The sequence below is a fragment of the Cyprinodon tularosa genome, unplaced genomic scaffold (genome assembly GCF_016077235.1).
Source record: "Cyprinodon tularosa strain WSP-4 unplaced genomic scaffold, ASM1607723v1 ctg625, whole genome shotgun sequence".
In the NCBI taxonomy this organism is placed as follows: domain Eukaryota; kingdom Metazoa; phylum Chordata; class Actinopteri; order Cyprinodontiformes; family Cyprinodontidae; genus Cyprinodon; species Cyprinodon tularosa.
The window spans coordinates 394613-419921 of record NW_024039369.1 but is presented as its reverse complement, the minus strand read 5'-3'; the positions used below and the strand labels follow the sequence as shown (position 1 = coordinate 419921).

General features: G+C 38.1%; 1 protein-coding gene across 3 annotated transcripts in view; it reads right to left on the bottom strand.

The window, feature by feature from the left end:
• The window catches only part of plekhg2 (pleckstrin homology domain containing, family G (with RhoGef domain) member 2), a 137446-nt gene that overhangs the window by 17940 nt on the left and 94197 nt on the right, over positions 1-25309 (bottom strand). For all 3 annotated transcript variants that reach the window (XM_038307970.1, XM_038307971.1, XM_038307972.1), the window contains exons 8-16: positions 22513-22644; positions 15339-15521; positions 15056-15148; positions 14890-14976; positions 9432-9465; positions 7891-7983; positions 7571-7672; positions 7439-7477; positions 2414-2421 (exon numbers count right to left, since the gene is read on the bottom strand). In XM_038307970.1, coding sequence (XP_038163898.1) covers positions 2414-2421; positions 7439-7477; positions 7571-7672; positions 7891-7983; positions 9432-9465; positions 14890-14976; positions 15056-15148; positions 15339-15521; positions 22513-22644 — 771 coding nt within the window. The remainder of the gene's footprint in view (positions 1-2413; positions 2422-7438; positions 7478-7570; positions 7673-7890; positions 7984-9431; positions 9466-14889; positions 14977-15055; positions 15149-15338; positions 15522-22512; positions 22645-25309) is intronic.

Genomic DNA, 25309 nt, shown 5'->3' with positions numbered 1-25309 from the left:
TCATTTTCCTGCAACTGACTTCCGAAGCCATCAGAAATCTCAGACCTCATTAGTAAACCCAAACCAAACATTTCCTTTTTTTTTTTTTATAACTTTTTTAATACAATGGCGGCCTGAGCAGTGGAGTAACCACTTTGGAAAAGGGAAGTAAGGCTAAAATACATACAATTTATTTGTAATACATAAATAAATTCAAAATACAACAGACAACCCAAAAATGACTATGAAGAGAAGCAGTTGCAAGTGTCTGTGAACAAGGATGATATAATTGCTTTGGAGGAAGAAATTGAAATGGGTATATCCAGTTTAAGGATATTTAGCAAAGCGTTCCAGTCACGAGTGGCAGCAGATTGAAAAGAAGCCAGACCAAAAGTATATCATGCATCATTGGTTCAGTCATGTCCCTCATCTGTCCTCCCTTTCGCGACTGCTAACATTCACTCCTTACTTAATACTGGAATTGTCCCAATGCTGAGACAAGCCTGCAGGTATTAATGCTATACTGAAACAAAAACCTTAATCAGAGCCCAAGAATTATAATAATTTTTGTCTCATCTCCAAGTCACTATTAATCTCCAAAATAAACTAAACTTATCAAAAAAATCTGATGGTGCCTTTCAGACCGCACCGCTGGGAGTTCACCGCTCTGCATTTTAGATGCACAGTGTTCACACCCTGGACCGCGTCATCCAATTGGAGGAGCTGCAGCTGCATGAAGCTGACAACCCATCAAAAGAAATACACCGAATGATTATTGCTTCTTTACTGGAGGTTTCTGCACTTAAAATCATCATTTATTGAAAAAAGATCATGTGTGCTGCTGTTGTTTCAGAGATATTAAAGGTCATTTATTAGGTCACCCACTATCCCCCACATTAAGCTTGATCAAAATGATCTAACCTAATTTTTCAGTGCTACACGGTTTGTGCAGGTAAGACTTTTGTGCGGATTTTGTTTTTAAGATAGAATTATTTCTAATTACGGCCAATGAGAGCCAGCTCCTACGTCAAAGGATGAAAGAGAGCACATACAGTTAGTTAGAATAAGAGGAAAAGGACTATACACTGGAAAAATGATGTAGAAAAAAGTTACATTTCTTAAATTAAGTGTATTTACCTTTAATTTGATTAGGTATATAAGGTATTTTGCCAATGGAATGAATATTTTTACTCTTAAAATAAGATAATTACATAATATGGACTGGAAATAAGACAATGCAATTTTGTTTTCTCATTTTAAATGTAAATTGTCTTATTCCATTGGCAAAATGTCTCTTTTGCCTCCTCAATATGAGAAAAAATGCACGTATTTTACGAAAAAAAAGGACTTATCTAGATATCGATTTTTTCCAGTGTACTCCTACATCTATAAACAAAGGTGTTGATGGCAGCAGCACAGCTGCACTAGAATAAACTGACATCTAGATAAGTTGTTTTTTCTTCAAATAACTGCATTTGTTCTTGAATTGAAGAGGTAAGTGTGAAACTTTGCCAATGGAACAAAACAATTCACATTTAAAATAAAAAAAACAATTGCATTGTCTTATTTCAAGTGCTTTTTAATCTAATTATCTTATTTTAAGAGTAAATATTTTAATTCCATTGGCAGATATTTTTTTTTCTTCCTAAATTAGGGGTATATACACTTAATTTAAGAAATGTTGTCTTATTTCTGGATCGTTTTTGCAGTGTAGCAGAGCTCTCTCTCGCTGTTCTCCCAACTTTTTGAATTCTCTCCCATCAGACATCCTTAATATTCTCAGAAACTTTACTGCTGTTTAAATTAAGACTCCAAACACATTTTCAAGTGTGTTTAATCTGTTATTTGAACCTTTATTGAAGGGTTGTTTGATATCTGTTTTTTAATCTCCGTTTGTTAACTGACCTGGACGCTTGTAAATAAACTCCCAAAAAATTAAAAAAGACCCAATGCACTGGACTCCGTTAGCAAGTTTGATGACATTTCGGTTCCCATCCAGCTTTTTCAATTGAAAAATAAGGTTACACAGGAAAAAAATCGAAATCTAGATAAGTCATTTTTTATTCAAATAAGTGCATTTGTTCTTGGATTGAGGAGGAAAAAGAGACATTTTGCCAATGGAACAAGACAATTTACACTTAAAATAAGAAAACACACTTGCATTAACTTATTTCAAGTCCATTTTATCAAATTATCTTATTTTGAGAGTAAAAATATCTCATTTACCAACTCAAATTAAGGGTAAATACACTTAATTTAAGAAATTTGTACTTATTTCTAGATCGATTTTCCAGTGTAGTCTATAGTCATTCCTGGTCATAGTCCAGGCGTGACTATGACCTGGATGACTGAGAATGTTCACCAGCCTGAACATAAAATGTGTTAACCAGACACAAACGAGGACGTAAAAGTGGGATGACGTGGAAAATCCTACCTTCAGAGCTGCAAGATGGCCCAGATGGTGGGAAAGTTCCAGTTCAGCAGAGGGAAGAAAAAACATCAACAGGCATGTTAGCATTAAGTTAATTCCTTCATAACCATCCAAATAAAACAAAACAAAACAATTCATTTTAACATTTTTAACATTGTTGAGATGAGGAAAATGAGGACTCTCTGCATGACTGAGCCAAAACCAGAACCGCTGCCATGATTACATTCTAATATACAGGCACTTTGAACTGATTGTTTAGTAAGAAGTAAGTAAGAAGTGGAAGGCATTTTTTCATAGAAGCAAACCCAAAAGCTACATCTGGGAATCAGCTGGAGCAGGATAGGAGGAACTGATCTTGTCACTTCCTTCCTGCGAACATGTCTTCTGGGATACTTTTCAGAAAACATGCTTGAATAAGTCTGAGTAGACAGCAGATATCCGGAATAAACACATGACGCTATTGACAATTTAACTAGAATCTGAGTCAAGTCAGCCCAGCATTCAGAGTAACAGGAAGTATATAGGAAGCCCTGATTAGTGGACTCAGAAAAAAGGATCCACCACGACAACGAGAGGAAACAAGAAGCTTCAAAGTCTGCATTTTACACCAGTAGAGGACTCGAGCTTGAGGATGACACATACCAACCCACGAGGGGTGAGAAAACAGTTTTTTTTATATAGACTGATTATGGAGATTATCAAAACATGTTTAAACTGAAACTCATCTCAAAAAGCAAATCTTTTCTTGTACAGATCATGAACGTTTGAGTGGGATCTGATAAAGAGTTAAAGTTATATCCAGAACAATAAACATATCTAATATGAAGAAAGTAATGTATATTTGCATTAAATAAGCATCTAAATGTAATCCAGCAGGTGCAAAATAAAGATGAAGCAATAAATCAAAATAATAAAATCTGGTGAAATCAGGTTAGGTCCAGTTATTAGATTTAATTTTTAACCTTTGCCAACTTAATTAAACACTATTTTATGCTTCAATGAACTAATAAATATCAATAATATGTAAGAAGCTACATATTGGTTCATGTATTATTATGAAACAGCAGACATGCAGCTGAAACTAATATTTCTGTTTCTAAAGCTTCCTGTGAAATAGCTGTATTTGGGCTAACAAGGAAAATAAAAACAGGCCTAATATAAAAAAGGAAACCTGAAAGAATAAATATAACAGAATCTTTTTTATTTAGTGTAGAAGTGCTGAGTGTGATTCCATCTTTAGTTGTAATTATACTTGGTATAAGAATAGATCAAACCTGAAGTTTCAAAATCTGATAAAGGTTCAGTTATTGCCTTTATTTATACATTTACTTTAGTGGGATTTTTATTGAATTTTATTCTTCTTGTGGATTTTTTTACAAAGTACCACACATCTTATAAAGAACTGGAAATTTACCGTCATTTTTTCTATTTTTCAAGGCTGCACTTTCAAAAAAGATGAAATTGTCCAGTTTCCACATAAAATTTCTTTTTGTTTTACACTTGTGTAAACAAAATGACAAATAAATCTGTCTAAATCTCTTTTTGTTTGTCTGGGGGTTGGATAAGTGGTGTTATATAATGAAATAAAAATGTTTTTTGGAGCTTTTATGTCTGCAAATTTCTGCTGGAAAATCAACTTAAAAAAACCTCAACCTTCCATTAACTATTTTTTTTTTCTTAACTAACTAAATTTAAAAAAATCTTTTCTTATCCCTTTAATTTTTTTCTGGATTTGAACTCCAGTGACCTGTGAGGTGTGTGTATGTACATATATATATATATATATATATATATATATATATATATATATATATATATATATATATATATATATATATATATATACATATATATATATATATATATATATATATATATATATATATGTTTATTTGTTTGTTCTTTGTTTAGAGCCGCAAACGTTATTTATTATTTTTATGAAGACACATGTTTTTTTTTTTAATGATAAATCAGTTGCAACTCTAAACAGCCAGACGTTTATTTGTATTTCTACTTTCTGAAATAGGAAAAAAAAGCAGAAATATTTCTTTAAGATAAATCAGGAATTTCCTTTTATAGGATATTATTTGATGTAAAAAAACAAAAAAACAAACATTGTTCTGCTGGGAAAATTCAATCAAATATTGTATTTTAAAAAAAACTACTAAAGCTTCTACACTGGAAAAAATCCAAATCTAGATAAGTCATTTTTAGAATAAGTGCATGTGTTCTTGGATTGAGGAGGTAAAGGATACATTTTGCCAATGGAACGAGACAATTTACACTTCAAATAAAAACAATTGCATTGTCTTATTTCAAGTACATATTATCTAAATATCTAATTTTAAGAGTAAAATTTGTCATTCCGTTGGCAAACTATCTCATTTACCTGCTCAAATTAAGGGTAAATACACTTAATTTAAGACATTTTTTTTTTTTTTACAAATTATTAGATAGTTTTTGCAGTGTAAGACCAGCATGTTGTACAATACCACATTAGGTGGTTCCTTAAATCATTTTAGGCCACTGACATCATAAATAAATTGCGATCAACCTAATGACCAGCTGTGCTGTACATTAATAATTTACAGCTTAATGCGCAATAGTTTGCTTTCAGCATAAAAACAAAGTTCAACACAGAGAATTTGTCCCTGTTGAGTCGTCTAAGTGATCTGTGGCTAAACATTAAGTGAGATAAATTATTGACTCCATTGAAAACAGTGAGGCTCAAAAGTACAGATGCAGAGTTTAAAATACATCTAATGATGTGGATTATTTGCATCTCCAGGCTCCTCTGGTAAAGAACTCAGATGTGGGATTAGTTCAACAACTCCACACTGGAAAAATTTGAAATCTAGATACAGTCATTTTTTCTTAAAATAAGTGCTTTTGTTCATGGATTGAGGAGATAAAAGACACATTTTGCCAATGGAAGAAGACAATTTACACTTAAAATAAGATTTCAAGTCCATTGTATCTAATTATCTTATTTTAAGAGTAAAAATCCTCATTCCATTGGCAAAATATCTTATTTACCTACTCAAATTAAGGGTAAATACACTTAATCTAAGACATGTTTACTTATTTCTGGATTGTTTTTTCAGTGCTACTGAAGTGAGATGGTTCCATGAGTAGCTTGCAGTGATAACTGCTATCTGAAAACCCAGGATATGCAGGGATTCATCGCAGAATTTGTTCCTTTTTCTCACTCATCCTGCTTTCTGAAATGAGTTCCAGGTGTCCATCTATGTCCAGGATTCTCTCTGTGGACGTTTGAGGACATGGCCGCTCTCACTTCTGCTCTAAAAGCATTTCACACTGGAAAAAATCAAAATCTATGAGTTGATTTTTCTTAAAGTAAGTGCATTTGTTCTTGGATTGAGGAGGTAAAAGATAATTTTGCCAATGGAACAAGATAATTTACACTTAAAATAAGAAAAGATATTTGTATTGTCTTATTTGAAGTGCATATTATCTAATTATCTTATTTTAAAAGTACAAACACCCATTCCATTGGTAAACTATCTCATTTGCCTACTTAATATATATTTGAATTATAAGTAAGCTCATTAGTATTAATTTGGACAAAGTATACTTTATCAATCCTAAAAACATAAATCTAGCCAGCTATGTATTTCAAGTGAATTGAAATTAATGAATATGCATGAATTTAAGGTTTATTTCAAATCTTTGTGTTAAAGTTATCCAAGACACAAGTAAAGTAAATGGAATTTTTTAACGTAGTAAAAATACATCAGCCTTAAAGTTTAGTGGAGAATATTTTAAGTGAGTCAAAGTCTGGATATGAATAGGATTCAGATGCTGTTGCTGGAAAAAACCCCACAAAGCATCTAAATTAAAGCAATCCTGCAAAGGAAAGTGGCTCACAGTTCCTCCACAGTGATGGTAAACACTAAGTACTGCCTATCAGCTGCTGCAACCAGTTATTAGGTTGGGGGGGGGGGGGGGTTACTTTTGAACACAGTCATGATAGTTTGGATAGATTTATATCCGTCATAAAAGAAAAGTAAGTCTTTTATTTTTATTACATGTTCTCTATATTGATGTTGCCATGCTGCAGGGTCCAGGCTGCCTTAAACACTCCAAACATCTAAAACTGCGATCAGACTTTGGATCATATTCATTTTATCTGATCAGGAGCCTCCAATCGGCACAGAGAGCTGGATCCTGACCCCGGATGAGGTTTCAATCAGGCAGATTCTTAAAGGAATCCCTGCTCCGCCTTAACACTTTATAGGGAAAGATGGTGTTTTTGATCTCTCCCTCCGTCCATCAGTGAGGTCTAGAAGCACAAGATCTATATCCAGCTATTCAGCAAAGATCCTGCTACATGGCTGTACATCTTATTTTGGCAATTGACCAATTAGATGAGCCCTTGAATGATATATTACCTCCTGTAAATTAAGTACTGGTAGGAAAAAAGGTAACAAGTCAAGAAAAACAGGTAAAAATCAAATTGAAAAGTTCAAAAGTAAAGTTCAAAAGTCAAAAAGCCTCGTTAACAATTATATTTAGGTTTTTTAAACTAAAAAATGTAAATGCCAGTATCAGCATTAATGCCTCTAAGGTTATGTTGGACCAAAGAAAATGTGTTTCTTTCCCTCTCACAGTGTTTTTCATGAATTGCTTTTAGAATTCGCTTTTCTTGTTTTTACATAGACATAAATTTTTGCCATCAAAATATCCAGATTTTTTTAATTTTACAACAGTAATAAGGTCTTGTCATGGATTCTGATAACACTGTTGGCTGGAAATTTTCATTTCACTGAGGGCCCTACCAAGGGTTAATCTTTCTAGAACCATCAGAAGGATCAGAGATAACCAGTTCAGGTTCTCTCTGAGAAATGTGAAACCCTGTGAGAACACTGTCCGAATGTTCCGATCATATCCGATACGATATGTTCTGCTCAGAGACTAGAAACATGGTACTGGAGCAACAACTGCAGTTCAGCCCAAGATCAAGAGAAAAACTGAAAGTCGGTTCAGGTAAAATCCAGAGTCACTCACCATCAGGATGAAAGGCTGCCTCGATGTCTTTAGCAGGAGCTGGAAGAGACACACAAGAAGAGAGATGAAAACACTCAATCCCGCTGCTTCCTAAAGCTCCTTCCTCATCATCACCACAGCATCTCCAGGTACCTGACTGCCTCCTGGTGCGTCTGTATGGCAGGCTGCCCTCCAGCAGCAGCGGCAGACTCTTCCTGGATTTCTCTGGCGTGTAGAGCAGCAGCTCCGGAGGTTCTGGTGAGACAAAGAAGGACAACCTGAAGGAACGAAATGATATGGTGAAAATTTCCCGTTTCTTTGGTCAGACCTATGAACATGAGATAAGAGGATCAGACCTCGTAACGAGCTGAAAACCTCATGTTAGAACAGCAAAGGTCCAAACGGTTTGGAACCAAACGTTACTGAACATGATGCAGGGATCAAGTGGTGAGAAGAGAAGACCTTCCTCTGACCTGATTGACGCCGTCCTCGATGGAAACCGTGAAGGTCATCCACACGTGGCGAAGCGGACGACTTCTTCAGGTTCTCTTGATCAAACTGAGGAGCTGCAAAACAGGAAGTGATGTCACAATATGTTCTAGCCAACTACCGGGTTTCATTGAGGAATAATAGACGGTCAGACACAAGGCCTGGATTTGGACTAGGTTGGTGTTGGGAACTGAGTTTGTTTATGAAACCAGTTTGACAGGGTCTGCATTTTCGACCACGTTCTACTTGGGACCGGACTTTAATCTAATATGGGGTTTGAGTCAGGAACCAGTGGTGGGTCCAAATGAGGCTGGCAGCTGGGCTTGGTTGGAGGCTAGATGAGAATATCTGACTGGGTTTGCTCAGGGATTGGGTACGGCTTTTAGCCTGATAAACCAGACTAAATGTGAGATTAAATGTGTAATTTAGTCTGGCCCCAATGAATGAGACATCGGAAGATTGTTGATGAGAACAACCAATTGTTTTTCAAACCATGTCTGTGCCTATTGGCCAACGCTCCGGCTGTGACGTAATAAGCGCCACAGAAAGCTGGAGGGGGAGTGTAAACAAAAAGCCTGTCAGTAAAACGGTGAATATGTCCTTCTTAAATATGAATTAGCATAAAGCCTCTTGCTGCTCATGTTTCAATGAAAAGTCTAATCCTTTAAAAACTGATTCCAAAGCTGAGTCAAACGAGATTGCCATGCCCTCAAAACTCCGCTCGCTTTGCATCCAAAAATTCAAAACTCTGCGTTGTGATTGGGCCCCCAGTTCTAGGGCCTGGGGCATTGATTGAGGCTAGACCACAGGCAGGCAAAAATGATTTTGGCTGCTGGTGGGTGGGACTAGTTTACTAGGCTATACGGCTTTAGGATTTGGGTCATGAACCGGTTTTGGCACTTGGATTTGATTGGTAAATTTTTATCAGGTTTGGGCAGGATTCTACTCTGTCGGCTCCACTTAGCCTGCTTTACTTCCTCCCAGCGACTTCAAATCCTTTCACTGCTGCTTCTTTGGCACCCGTACTGGCCCTTTGCACCCCTGCCCAGGAGTAGGTACAATCAGAGATGAGTGGGGCCAGAAAAAAGCCAGCACTGCTACTGGAAAAGCAGTTATGGAAATGTTTGAAAATTGGTGGAGTATAGTAGAACTGGGTGAAGTGGAGCCAGTGGAAAAGACATTTAATTCAACTGAACTTTACTGATCTCACATTAGAAAAATTTACCTCCGCATTTAATCTATCACCCTGGGAGCAGTGTGGGGGTAAGGGTCTTTCTCAGAGATCCATATAGTGGCAGTCTGTGGGAGTGGGGCTCAGACTCAGAAGCTCGGGATTCCAAGCTCTATGCCCTAACCAGTAGGCCGCCACTCCCCAAGGGGCTTTAAATACTTAGAAACCTGTTTTGGTTTGAGAACATATCATGAGTTTGGGACCAGGTTGGTTAAGTTGACCATGTAAAGGTTCAGCTGAAGAGCAGGATCAGGTTGAGGTTGTACTCTTGTGGAAACAGGTGTGTAAACTCACACTGGCGGAGGTTGTCTCCAAGGACCTGCCTCGCCTAGAAAGGAGAACCACAGTGAGTCACTGAACACAAGCAACAAAGTTCAGCAGAGATAAACTTATCAATAAAAAAAACTGATAAGACAAGAGATATGTCATCTGACCTCTCTTTCTGTTTTGTTTTGTAAAATGAATCCAAAGTGCAATGCATCACATTCTTTAGATGCCAGATATACTGAAAGCCTTGATGGAAAACCTAAACCCATACATGCCTTCAGGGGGGTTTCTGAGGCGTTCCTTAAAGCATCAGTGCCTCACAAGCAAACATACAGAGAGGAGTTAAGAGATTAAACAGATGTTGCAGGAAATGAACTCAGGAATCTGTATGATGGATCTCTATAACAGCAGAAATTGTCTAAATTGCCGGGGGGGGGAGATTTTAAATAAATATAATTGTTTATGAAAGTAAAAGGCTTCACAGTGGTGAGCAGCTGGTTTTCAGTTACAACATGTGGAAGAATAGAAAGAAACATGTCAGTGAAGCAATCCTTTTATTTGGAATGGTGTCAGTTTGGAGGCAAATCTCTTTCCAACCTAGACTTTAGTTGCACTATGGCGCCCTCTAGTGTTCAAGCACATTAGTTTATCTAATGCAGCTTCTTTGTTCCTTTGCAATAAAAACAGAATTGTGTTCTTCACACCAGGAATATTTCTTAAGGAAAAAATGCCCTTCTATACTATGCATTGTACTGGGCCATAATGGATTTTGTTATTTTATATGAGAAGATGGCAGCTTTAAAACAAATACACGTTTATTTGTATGGATCCAAACTGATTTAAGAATAAATCATTGATTTATGTTTGCTTAACTGGCTGCAGCAACTTTCTTTCTCTTATGTTAACTTTGTTAAACAGTTGCCTTTTGTGTCTCTGCTTCTGTTTCCTTGAACCCCAGTCGGCCTCAGCAGATGGCCGCTCACACTGAGCCTGGTTCTGCTGGAGGTTTCTTCCTGTTAAAAGGAAGTTTTTCCTCTCCACTGTCGCTACAAGCATCCTCAATGTGAGGGATTGCCTTGGAGTCAATGATTCGATGCAATCAACTGGTTTTCCTTAGATAGAAAACTTTTAATCAATCTGACTAACATGACGTGTTGTGAATTAGCGCTATGTAAATAAACTGAATTGAAAAAACTTTAGGGCTGTTTGCATGAGATCAATTCACCAATATTTAGATGTAAATCACAACTTTACCTTTTTGTTTTTTAATATTTTTTTTTTGAGGCACTAGCAGCTTGTTTTCTTTTTTTTTTTTTTGGACAGTAGGCCAACAGGAAAGGGGGTGTGAGAGAGAGGGAGAGACATGCGGCAAAGGACCAAAGGTCGGATTCAAGCCAGGTTTGACCTCTTGGAGGACTCTGTACATGGGTCGTGCGCGTTAACCGCTGCACCACCTGCACGCCCTTCTATCGGTGCTTTTAACAGAATGGCTTACTAACCTACAAACATGGGTTACAATAATGGTACAACTACATCTACATTAAGAAAACAAACACTGAAGTAATGGAAAAGAAAAATAAAGCTTACAAAAACTAACAAAAAACTAACATAATATGTATACACTAGAAAAATTATCTAGAAAATAAAAAATAAAATATCTTAAATTAAGTGTATTTACCCTTAATTTGAGTAGGTAAATGAGATAGTTTGCCAATGGAATGAGTATTTTTACTCTTAAAATAAGATAATTAGATAATATGTACCTGAAATAAGACAATGAAATTGTTTGTTTTTTTTATTTTAAGTGTAACTTATCTTTTTCCTTTGGCAAAATGTCTCTTTTACCTCCTTATTTTAAGAAAAAATTACTTTTCTAGATTTCGATTTTTTTTCCAGTGTATACACATACACTGGAAAACGATCTAGAAATAACAAAAAAATGTCTTAAATTAAGTGTATTTACCCTTCATTTGAGTAGGTAATTGACATGGTTTGCCAATATAATGAGTATTTTTACTCTTAAAATAAGAAAATTAGATAATATGCACTTTAAATAAGACAATGCAATTTGAGTTTTCTTATTTTAAGTGTAAATTGTCTTGTTCCTTTGGCAAGATGTCTCTTTTACCTCCTCAATCCAAGAACAAATACACTAATTTTAAGAAAAAATGAATTATCTAGATTTCTATTTTTTTCCAGTGTACATAGCCACAAGTATAGCAAGCACCTGCAGCCTTCCACCACACTGCAAAAACAATCTAGAAATTAGTAAAAAATGTCTAAAATTAAGTGTATTTACCCTTAATTTCAGTAGGTAAATAAGACCATTTGCCAATGGAATGAGTATATTTACTCCTAAAGTAAGATAATTAGACATTATGCACTTAAAATAGGACACTGCAATAGTTTTTTTCTTGTTTTAAATATAAATGATCTTGTTCTATTGGCAAAGTGTCTCACTTACCTGCTCAATTCAAGCAAAAAAACCCTTATTTTAAGCAAAAATTACTTAATTAGATTTAAAAAATTTTGCAGTGCACTACCTCACACTCCACATACCATATCTTAGTGTAGAACAGATAATAAACATTTCCATCTGTTTATTGTTTTTAACCTTTTCCCTCTTCTTCTCCATTTTTTATGATTTTCATGCCAGGGCCCCATTTTTCTGTGAATATCACCTCCTGATTTTTCAGCCTGAAAATCAGCTGTTCGTAAATGGCTATTTCTATGTATTTCTTCCAGCTGTTCATTAAATTAGAGCTGCATCTATCAGTTATTGATTAATGTGTTCATTGTGTTTTTTGATTGATTAATGAATCGAAAAAATAAATACTATTAATACTTAAAAGCAAAGATTTAGAAAAAAAAACAAAAAACTTCATTGTGCATTTTAAATGACCCACACCATTGCATCACCACCACAAGCCTGACCCTACCATCCAAGTGTTGCAGCAGAAATCGAGACTCATCAGGTCAGGCAATCATTTTTTAATCTTCTAATGTCTAATTGTGGGGAGCCTGTGTGAATTAAAGCCTTAGTTTCCTGTTCTTAGCTGACAGCAGTGAGTGGTCGTCTGCTGCTCTGGTCCATCTGCCTCAAGGTTTCCATGGTTTGTGCATTCAGAGATGCTCTTCTGCATACCTCAGTCAAAATTGTGGTTATTTGAGATACTGCTGCCATTTATCCACTCCAAGCAGTTTTGCCATTCTGCTCTGACCATAAATAAGGCATTTGCACCAACAGAACTGGATATTTTCTATTTTTCGGCCCAATCTCTGTAAACCCAAGATATGATTTTGGGTAAAAATGCCAGCTGATCAGCAATTTCTGAAATACTCCAACCAGCCATGTTGTCACTTAACTGACCTTTCTTCTCCATTCTGATGCTCGGTTTTAACTAAAAGAGATTGTCTTCACCATGTCTACATGTGATTGGCTTATTAGAAATTTGTGTTAAAGATCAGTTGGACAGTTGGACTGTTGTTCTCTCTCCAACTCCAGGAACAGTTTACTGCTAAGTCTGATTTCCTGTCAGTGCATTGGAGGAGCTGCAGCCCTTGCTGCTCGCTGAAAACGGTTAACTTTTGATTCATGATTCATGACAGCAGACAAGCTAGAGGAAAGCAGGAGGCGGGGTTACCAATCTACTTGCTCTGGAAAGCAGAGTTGGGTGCCTTTATATGTTGTCGCCAAAGTCTCAAGTAGCAGAAGAAAGTCATTAGATTTGGCGCTAGGTGCTGTCTTGAAATGAAAGTGTTAGAGGGGCCTTAAAAGTCGCTATTTAAGCTGCCAACACAGCTATTCCTTCTGTTTGTTTTGAAATGGTTTGCTTTCTGAACATGTTCAGCAAAAGGAGTGCTGCAGTGAGACACACTTGTATAAGCGTTCTGAAGGCATTTTAGCGAAATTATTTTTATCAAAAACATAATTAATGTGCACAAATAAGAAATAGTTATATTAACCATACATGGGAACAGAGTTTTATTGGGCCCCCAGGAATTTGGGGACCTAGGTAACTGCCTAGTATTGCCTAATGGTAAATCTCCGCCTGACAAGTGTTGATAGCAAAAGCAGGAATTGCCATCCACTGAGCAGAGAATATATTAATTGAATGTAGCACATCAAATAAAATGTGTCTTCATACAAATAAAAATCATATTCATTCAAATTTATCTGTCTACCAAAATACTTAATTTTAGGTCATAATAAACTTTAACCATATGCTTAAAAGTTCTGTTTTGTTCATATTTCATTCCATTTTCTCATTAGTCAGTGTGCGAGAGGGGAGGTATTTCTCACCATATCAGCCTATTCCATTTCTAAAGTTAGAGTCATGATACTGATATTTTTATTATATTATTATTATTATTATTATATTACTTTATTATTTTTAAAAACGTCGGTATCACCTCAAAAGAAACATTTTAAAGACAGATTTTATATTATCCTGAAATGCTGTTGCCCCAAAGTCGGATTTTTGGAGACACTATATTAAAGCGGGACATCTATAATTGGAAGTGGGGCACTCTGTTTTTTTCAACAAAAACACAGCAACAAATTAGCAAAAAAAAGTACTTATAACTTCGTCAAAGTCTTAAGTAAAAAGATGAAATTACACGTGATTTTGCAAATAAATATATATATATATATATATATATATATATATATATATATATATATATATATATATATATATATATATATATATATATATATATATATATATATATATATATATATATATACCCACCAATCATCCCATTTGGATCCATTTAGAGCTCTGCAATGTATGTAATTGACCAGCAGGTGGCAGTAAAACATCAAGATAATATTCCTATGTTTCTCCATACAGTGCTGTTATCATTCACATAATTTGTCATTCTGATTTTAAAGTGGATTGTTTGCTTTTAATCAGCTCCAGTCACACCAGAAAAATACATTCATACTTTTATTTTTTCATGGTATTTCTCATTTTAAAGGGGATTCTTTAACAAAAAAAAAAATCGAAAATGTGTATTAGCTCCTCCATTCAAGTTGCCACTACTGGACATGTAGGGCATGCCGTAATAAGATATAATTAAATCACACGTCACTCCCTAATGACATATTCCATGATGACACAACCAGTTCAAAATGATTTTGATAGAAATGAACACAAAAAATATTTAGGAAATAACTTTAAATAAAATTATGAAATTGAACGTAACATCTAAACATTTTGACTTCACATATGAGAAACAAGTCATGTTCTGTACCGAGTTCCTGAAATGTTTAGAGAAATTAAATCCTGGAAAGCTTAAGCTCTGCCTGCTAAGACCACAACAGTTTCACTGGTTTTACATTATGAAACCTGCCAAAGGAAGTACAGGACTTTATGTGTTACTGAACTTTGCATGTTCTTCATCCACATCAAGAGAAGTGGTTGAGCTTTCAGGTCCAACAAACCTCTTTTGACTTTATTTCCCTCACAGATCTCCTTACCTTCTGTGGAAGTGAAGCTGGATGGTTTTCAACAATCAGCCTCTTGAGGTAGTGGACCCACAGCCGCTTCTCCTCCTGGTTCTTCGTCTGCAGGAAAGGCATACAAGCATGAAAGGAGATCTGGTTTCAAAGCTGAATAAGATACTGAGGGAACTTGCACACGCACTTGAACGATGTGCTGCTGCTTGGGAATTGTCTGGTCCGACACTTTGAAGCAGAGTGGGTCTTTCAGGGTTTCCACGAGCTGCAGGTTACAACACTGCAAAGGACAAATGGACAAAAACAATATACTCTAAAGGTTTGGAGCCTCCATAAATATGCTGCAGCATTTTCTGAGGATATTATGCAGAACTCTCAAGCTTCCTATGAATCAGACTCAGAGGAGCAAAGTCTTAGATCAGTATGACATCATCAATACAAATTACGACCTTAGATCTGGTCCTTCTTACAAAGATATGAGTGCTGTAGATGAACTGCTCCAGCCTTTTCTTGGCAATCAGCAGCATCTTGTCGAACAGGAAGAACGCTCTCTCCTTTTTCACTCTGAGGACCTTGAAGGAACCCTCCAGAACCAGCTCTCCGAAGCCGCTGAGGTCCGGCCCGCTCCAGTTCACCAGCAAGGATTCGATTTCCTGCAAGGAAGGCAAGGACAAGTCAAAGGTCAAAGTCTGCAGTGGAACCACAAGCATATTTGACTGAACATATGGCTGTAAATAAAAACACGGCAATAATGTAGTCATCCAGCTGTTCATAAGGACGTGGCATTAACATGTGAACATCCAGCTGTTGATAAGGACGTGGCATTAACATGTGAACATCCAGCTGTTGATAAGGACGTGGCATTAACATGTGAACATCCAGGTGTTGATAAGGACGTGGCATTAACATGTGAACATCCAGCTGTTGATAAGGACGTGGCATTAACATGTGAACATCCAGGTGTTGATAAGGACGTGGCATTAACATGTGAACATCCAGCTGTTGATAAGGACGTGGCATTAACATGTAAACATCCAGCTGTTGATAAGGACGTGGCGTTAACTAGTGAACATCCAGCTGTTGATAAGGACATGGCATTAACATGTGAACATCCAGCTGTTGATAAGGATGTGGCATTAACATGTGAACATCCAGCTCTTGATAAGGACGTGCCGTTAACATGTGAACATCCAGCTCTTGATAAGGACGTGGCGTTAACATGTGAACATCCAGCTGTTGATAAGGCCTTCGCATTAACATGTGAACATCCAGCTGTTGCTAAGGACGCGGCATTAACATGTGAACATCCAGCTGTTGATAAGGACGTGGCATTAACATGTGAACATCCAGCTGTTGATAAGGACGTGGCATTAACATGTGAACATCCAGCTGTTGATAAGGACGTGGCATTAACATGTGAACATCCAGCTGTTGATAAGGACGTGGCATTAACATGTGAACATCCAGCTGTTGATAAGGATGTGGCATTAACATGTGAACATCCAGCTCTTAATAAGGACGTGGCGTTAACATGTGAACATCCAGCTGTTGATAAGGATGTGGCATTAACATGTGAACATCCAGCTCTTGATAAGGACGTGGCGTTAACATGTGAACATCCAGCTGTTGATAAGGCCTTCGCATTAACATGTGAACATCCAGCTGTTGCTAAGGACATGGCATTAACATGTGAACATCCAGCTGTTGATAAGGACATGGCATTAACATGTGAACACCCAGCTTTTGATAAGGACGTGGCATTAACATGTGAAAATCCAGCTGTTGATAAGGACGTGGCGTTAACATGTGAACACCCTGCTGTTGATAAGGACGTGGCATTACCATGTGAACATCCAGCTGTTGATAAGGACGTGGCATTAACATGTGAACATCCAGCTGTTGATAAGGACGTGGCGTTAACATGTGAATATCCAGCTGTTGATAAGGACGTGGCATTTACATGTTAAAACCCAGCTGTTGATAAGGACGTTGCATTACCATGTGAACATCCAGCTGTTGATAAGGACGTGGCATTAACATGTGAACATCCAGCTGTTGATAAGGATGAGGCATTAACATGTGAACATCCAGCTGTTGATAAGGATGAGGCATTTACATGTTAAAACCCAGCTGTTGATAAGGACGTGGCATTACCATGTGAACATCCAGCTGTTGATAAGGACGTGGCATTAACATGTGAACATCCAGCTGTTGATAAGGACATGGCATTAACATGTGAACATCCAGCTGTTGATAAGGATGTGGCATTACATGTTAAAACCCAGCTGTTGATAAGGACATGGCATTAACATGTGAACATCCAGCTGTTGATAAGGACGTGGCATTAACATGTGAACATCCAGCTGTTGATAAGGACGTGGCATTTACATGTTAAAACCCAGCTGTTGATAAGGATGTGGCATTAACATGTGAACACCCAGGTGTTGATAAGGACGTGGCATTAACATGTGAACATTCAGCTGTTGATAAGGACGTGGCATTAACATGTGAACATCCAGCTGTTGATAAGGACGTGGCATTAACATGTGAACACCCAGCTTTTGATAAGGACGTGGCATTAACATGTGAACATCCAGCTGTTGATAAGGATGTGGCATTAACATGTGAACATCCAGCTGTTGATAAGGACGTGGCATTAACATGTGAACACCTAGCTGTTGATAAGGACGTGGCATTATCATGTGAACATCCAGCTGTTGATAAGGACGTGGCATTAACATGTGAACATCCAGCTGTTGATAAGGATGAGGCATTAACATGTGAACATCCAGCTGTTGATAAGGACGTGGCATTAACATGTGAACATCCAGCTGTTGATAAGGATGTGGCATTAACATGTGAACATCCAGCTGTTGATAAGGACGTGGCATTATCATGTGAACATCCAGCTGTTGATAAGGACGTGGCATTACCATGTGAACATCCAGCTGTTGATAAGGACGTGGCATTAACATGTGAACATCCAGCTGTTGATAAGGACGTGGCGTTAACATGTGAATATCCAGCTGTTGATAAGGACGTGGCATTTACATGTTAAAACCGAGCTGTTGATAAGGACATGGCATTAACATGTGAACACCCAGCTGTTGATAAGGATTTGGTATTAACATGTGAACATCCAGCTGTTGATAAGGATGTGGCATTAACATGTGAACATTCAGCTGTTGATAAGGACATGGCCATTAAAAATAAAATCAATAGATAACTAAACCGTTAAAAATAGAAAGCTTGCTCCTTGGTTTAATGCAGAGCTGCGTACTTTGAAGCAAAATGCTAGGAAACTGGAGAGAAAATATCGCTCCACAGGCCTGCGAGAGTCCTTCCTAGTCTGGAAAAATGGTTTACTGCTGTATAAGAGGACCCTTTGTAAAGCAAGAGCAGCATACTTCTCCTCATTAATAGAGGAGAATAAGAATAATCCTAGATTTCTTTTTAATACAGTTGCCAAACTCACCCAGAGCCATAGCTCTGTTGAACCGTCCATTCCACCTGCTCTTAGCAGCAATGATTTTATGGGATTCTTTATAAATAAGATTGATCTTATTAAAAATAAGATCATAAGCACTCCTCTATCCGCGATTGTACCTGAGGTAGTCATGGAATCTGAACCGGGTTTAGACTGCTTTGATCCAGTTGAACTCTCTGAATTAGCAAAATTATTGTCTTCATCTAAGCCTTCAACTTGTATGTTAGATCCAGTTCCAACCAGGTTATTTAAGGAGGTATTCCCTTTGATCTCCTCCTCCATTTTAGATGTGATTAATCTATCTCTGTTACAGGGATATGTACCTAAAGCTTTTAAGATTGCTGTAATTAAACCTCTGCTTAAGAAACCGTCTCTTGACCCAGATGACTTGGTCAATTATAGACCTATATCCAATCTTCCTTTCTTATCCCAAATTCTTGAGAAAGTAGTTGCCAAACAAGTTTGCGATCACTTCCACCATAATGAACTTTTTGAAGAGTTTCAGTCTGGCTTTAGAGCTCATCATAGCACTGAAACAGCTCTGGTGAAAGTCACTAATGATATTCTCATGGCCTCAGATAATGGACTTGTATCTGTGCTCGTCCTGTTGGATCTTAGTGCTGCATTTGATACAGTTGACCATAATATTCTTTTAGAAAGACTTGAATATTTTGTTGGAATTAAAGGAACAGCACTAGACTGGTTTAAATCTTATCTATCTGATCGAATTCAGTTTGTTCATGTTAATGATAGATCTTCAACACGCTCAAAGGTTACCTGTGGAGTACCACAGGGATCAGTGCTAGGACCAATTCTCTTTACTTTATACATGCTCCCAATTGGTAGAATTATTAGACAGCATGGGATTAATTTCCACTGTTACGCTGATGATACCCAGCTATATCTGTCTATAAATCCAGATGAAGCTAACCCATTACATAGATTACAGGCATGTCTTGAAGACATAAAAACCTGGATGACTCTTAATTTTCTGCTTCTGAATGCAGACAAAACAGAAGTTATAGTCTTTGGACCAGAGTCTCTGAAAAAGAAACTGATTAGCCAGTCACTTCATTTGGATGGGATTAAACTGATTTCAGATAATAAAGTAAAAAATCTTGGTGTTATTTTTGATCAGGACCTGTCATTTAAATCCCATATCAAAGAGGTTTCTAGAATTTCCTTCTTTCATCTGAGGAACATTGCAAAAATTAGAAATATCCTGTCCAGGGGTGATGCTGAGAAACTAGTCCATGCATTTGTTACTTCAAGGCTGGACTATTGTAATTCTTTACTATCAGGAAGTCCACAAACTGTAGTTAAAAGCCTTCAGCTGATCCAAAATGCTGCAGCCAGAGTTCTAATGAAAATGAAAAAGAGAGATCATATCTCTCCTATCCTGGCTTCTCTTCATTGGCTTCCTGTTAAATCAAGAATAGAATTTAAAATCCTCCTTCTCACATATAAAGCCTTAAATGGCCAAGCTCCATCTTATATCAGAGATCTGATTGTTCCTTATGTTCCTAACAGAGCACTTCGCTCTCAATCTGCAGGTTTACTAGTGGTTCCTAGAATTTCTAAAAGTAGAATGGGAGGCAGATCTTTTAGTTATCAGGCTCCTCTCCTGTGGAACCAACTACCAGTTTTAGTCCGTGAGGCAGACACCCTGTCTACTTTTAAGTCTAGGCTTAAAACTTTCATTTTTGATAAAGCTTATAGTTAGGGTGGCTCAGGTTATCCTGAGCTATCTCTATAGTTATGCTGCTATAGGCTTAGACTTTTGGAGGACATAGGGACCCCCATTTCATCATTCTGCTTCATTCTCTCTCTGTTCTCCTATTCTGCAGAATCTGTTAGTTCAATCTCTAACCTTCTGCTCTCTCTGCTTTTCCTCAGAGTAGCTTTGCCTCGTCTGTTCCTGTTTGGCTGTGACGTCATCCTGGAAAAAAACATCAGCTGTGCTGCTTCTATCAACACCCTTGTTAATAGATGTTGGAGATCGGCCTGTTTTCCAGTGTGGTCCTGTTTCTCTGACCGTGACTGAGTGGATGTGCTCTCTTCGTCCTCTGGCATGGGAGCTGCCTTGGAGCTCGTCTGCCTGGCTGTGTGTTTCCTGGACGGGGCCGCCTTTTACAGCTGCTTTTTGTATCTCTGCTTCTGTCTCCTTGAACCCCAGTCGGCCTCGGCAGATGGCCGCTCACACTGAGCCTGGTTCTGCTGGAGGTTTCTTCCTGTTAAAAGGGAGTTTTTCCTCTCCACTGTCGCTACAAGCATGCTTAGTGTGGGGGATTGTATTTGAGTCAATGAGTCAATGCAATCAACTGGTTTTCCTTAGATAGAAAACTTTGTATCAATTTGACTGTATGATCTGGTTGAACTGTAAAGTGCCTTGAGATGACATGTGTTGTGAATTTGGCGCTATATAAATAAACTGAATTGAATTGAATTGAACCTTATTATTCTCACACTGGAGAAATTTACCTCTGCATTTAACCCATCCCCTCGGGGAGGAGTGGGCTGCCATTGTGCAGCACCCAGGGAGCCTTGTGGCTTTAAAGGTCTTGCTCAGAGAGCCAGAGTGGCGGTCAGTGGGGAAGGAACCAGGTACTTGCAAGTTTCTCAGAGCACAGGCACACTGCTCTGACCTTTAGGCCAACACTCTTCTGAACACCAAGCTGAAGACAATGATGTAGCAGTAAGATGAACCTCCAGTAGAGGGACACTCCTCAGACTTGATAAAGCGTTGGTCTGCTCTTTAGGTGGTGATCTTAGAATCCGCTCAGCAGATTTTGCTGCTTGCTGCTATAGTTCTCCTACAGCTGCAGCTTGTTACGGACCCAGCTGGTGAACTTGGCCCCCAGGTTTTCTCCCATGCAGTATAAATACACTGAACGCTAAAACCAGAGAATGGAGGCTTTGATGTAATTGACAGCTGACTTATCAGCACCTTACAGTACTCAAACTCTAAAACAGCGGTGGGATCTGATTCCAGAGCTGGAAAGGTTTGAATTTCATCAGCTGGCATTGGTCACAGATCTGAAGTTGAAGATGATTCCTTCCAGGCTAAAATGTTTCGCTATCAAAGGTGTGATGAGATTCATGGCGATATATTTGTAAAAGTCCAGAGAGCAGGTGACCTCTGATCGAAACAAGACCTAACAACCCTGAAAACATATTCCAGAGATTGTTTCAACAAGGCTGTGGTCAGAGAATCAGCGTTGAGGTTTGTCAGAGGAGACAAAAGGAGTGAAAATATATGAAAATAGAACATAAAGGCAAAAATGAAGCAGTCGGGTGTCTGTCCAACAACATGTTGGACAGGAGACATCTTCTTTTGGACAGCATTTATAAAACGTTATTAACAATTTCAACCCGTAACAGGCTTCAGGCCTGATCACTGTATTCTGACACTTTCATTTTATCGCCTTAACACAACATATAAAAAAAAAAGTATTATGGGGTTTATGTAGTGAATCTTGTAATTTCCTCACCCTGTCCGACCACTAACCTCCATGGATTGGATCCCTAGTAGCACTGCTGACAATTATAAAGTGGGACCAAACATTTAAAGCTCTTAACATTTGAGCTCATAACAGTGTATCTGCTCTAATCTGAAGAGCGCCATGAAAACTAAAGGAGCTGGTGATGATCGATGTTTTTCAGCTAGAGCAACGATGAGGCTGCTCAGAAATGATAGGAAGAAGAATGGAGGGCTAAATCAAGGAACATCCTGGAAAGTTCCAATCTGATGACCTAAAACTGTGGAAGTTCAAATTTACGCAGGACAGAAAAGGATTCAGTTGGTGGATGTTCAAAGCCTTGACAACTAAACACAGGAGATGGCGCCTCAAACACATCACCACATGGAGCTTTCACAGTACAAAACCATGGAGAGGTCCAAGTGGTGCGAATCCTTTAGAAACGGAGCAAAGAGTAACTCTGACGGAAGCTGGGAGACACAATGGCTGGAACTGGATTTATATGTGATTCACTCAGAGGAAGTAAAAACAGGTGCAAGCCACACTTTTCAGATTCTTACTGCAAATGCTCAAACTTATCAGTCATCCATCCATCCATCCATCCATCCATCCATCCATCCATCCATCCATCCATCCATCCATCCATCCATCCATCCATCCATCCATCCACTGGTTTACCTGCAGCCTCACTGCGTGCTCCTGCTTCCTCTTCATGTCGTTTATGTACCAGGCCACCGCCGTCATGGTGATGATGGCGTCCTCCACCACCTCATATCCAGGGTCGTTCTTATCCACATGCTTGGAAAGTTCCTGTAACAACAACAACATGACAGAGAGATGAGAAACCTGTAGTAGGAGGAGCTCTGTGCCTTCATGGCTGCTGTTGTGTTTTTAGAAATAATCAGTTTTGATTTCTGCACAGATTTTACCTTCTACCTTGGATACCCTGGAAAAAAGATAATCTCTGGATTATAGCAACAAATAAAATGTCTCCTTTAATGACTGCATACTGTTTTTGATTAACTTTCAGGTTCTTACATAATTTTATTTACCAGAAAGTTTGAACCTAATAATCAAACCTCTAAAATGACCAGATTTGGATAAACGGTTCAGAAGGACGTTTGTATCAAACCACCTGTTGCAGGATCTCTGTTTATGCTCAACACCTGTCTTCATTTATTAAAATAAAGACCGCCGGTACTGATTAAACAGAAGAAGACAGGATAGAAACGTCTCACAGGCGTCGGTGTTAGACGCAGCTGATGGTTCAGGGATTCTCCCAGACTGGATCCAGATCCAAACAGATGTGGGAGCCATGTTTAAACTGGCCGCCGCGCTGCCGAGGCTCAGCAGCAGCAGCAGAGGTGGATCACACAGAACAAACATCCAGGAACAAAGAGCAGGATTTCTCTCTGTTTCATCATCCCTCGCTCTGCTCAGAGGTGGGCTTGGATCAGAACCAGTCAGGATGGTTTACTGGGAAAGGCTGCATGTGTGAGTGTCTGTGCTGGTGTTTGAGATCAGGCGGATGCTGTGAGGTGGCCTTCAATGCTGTTGCACAGATGGGTTTTAAGACAAATAGATGTAAATGCTTAACTGGAACTGCTGGATTAATTTTATCTTCACTAACCTTTAAGACATTCTTTAACTGAAATAATCACTTTTAATATTAGATTTAATTAATAATTATTCAACACATATGTCAAAAGTAACTCTGGTGGGACTCGAACCCACAACCTTTGAATGTCCTCAACATCATTGATCTAGAAGTCCAATGCGCTGTCCATTGCACCACTGAGCCTTACAGCTACCTAAAGGAATCACAGTAGGTTACGAGGTGATCTAAAAATCTTTCTTCAAAAGGCACGAAACAAACAAGCTTTAAATGATAACATCAGTGAGGTTTAATTCACGGCTTTTTGAACCTTAGAGCCAAGAAGTGAGATCCCACACTAAGGTTCAGCCTGGAGTTATTAATCTAAGCATCTTGGCTCGCATCACAACAAATCCTGACTAAAAGTAGATGATAGTGACGTCGTTTGGGGGGGGAAAAAAAGATTTTTTGAAATTGAAGCATAAACTGGAGTAAATGAGCTGAGAAAGTTCTGGAAAAATCCTTTCATTATTCAGAGAAAACAAAAATAAACCTATTATCCCTGTTAGAGGGGATTATTGAGTTAAAGTGGCCGTTTAAAGTTTCACCTCTAGTAACGTGGATTTATGGAGGATAAATGAGAAGTAGGAAAAATATGAAATGATCAAGAAGAAAAAGTAGAAAATGTACAAACAATATTATGTGTAGAGGATACAATAAAACAATTTAAATTTATCCACACTTTATGCAAGATAAAGAACAATAATAAAATAAGTGTTTTTGTATTTTTGAATATGTCAGCATGCGTAACCTAAACTATCTAGAAACATCGATGCTGGAGGATAAAAGCAGAGAAAGAGAAACATTAATGTGTCTCAGAGAGTCTGCCTCCAAACGATCCTCTGGACCAACTTACTGACTGATGCTGCAGCTCTGATGTTCAGCCTTCCTGCTGATTGGAAGCTGCAGCAGAGAAGCTGTTTAAGGTGTGCGGCTGAGCTGCTGTTCACTAGTGATGGATCCACCAACATGGATGCATCGGCACATTCATCAAGCTCATAGAGGGACCGATACAGGAGCTGACGGAAGCTCTTAACGGTGTTTATAAATGTATCTGTCAACTGATGCATTTGCCAAAAAAATCTCTAATCAGCTTTTATCATATTCATCAAGAAATATTAAGAAAAAGAAAGGTTTTAGGGGTGTGCGACCATTTTGATCTCATATTTGTTTTAATTTTCTCGTGTCAACCTGTTTCTCTCAGTTATCATTTAAAGGGTCATAGAATGATTCTATAGGGTATTTGGTGCTGGTCCTTAAGGTCTCTGAATAGGGCTGAAAATGGCATATTTGCTGTTCTATGAGCCCTAATGCAGCCTGGTTATAAGCCCTAGAATGAAACGACAGGTTTTCTTCCTTTTATGGTATGCTTATCAATATTTAGATGAGCTGTGAGCTGATTGGTTGGTTTACAACGAGCGAAACTGCTGAGCAAAGACGCACCATAGCAACAAGCACTCACTCACTGAAACATTGAAATTGTTGATATGGTAGGTGACCAAACGTCCTCTTTTTCCGGACATGTCCTACTTTTTATACCTAAAACAATGTCCCTGTTCTTCCCCCTGCCTGCATTACCGACCCCCAGCCTCCCTCCTCCGGCTGAGGACTGGCGGCTCATGGCTCTCTGCTGCAGTCTGCCGCACAGCAGTCGACACTTCATGGGTCTAAGTTCTTTAACTGTTTTGTAAATTGTAAGAAAAACTACCAAGATAATAAGTTACCAAATAATCATACACAGTGTAGTTTGCATGAGATTTGATTGAACTGGTTCCTGTTTTAGCGTCAGTAATCCAGTAATAGCTTATTAGTTCCCCATTG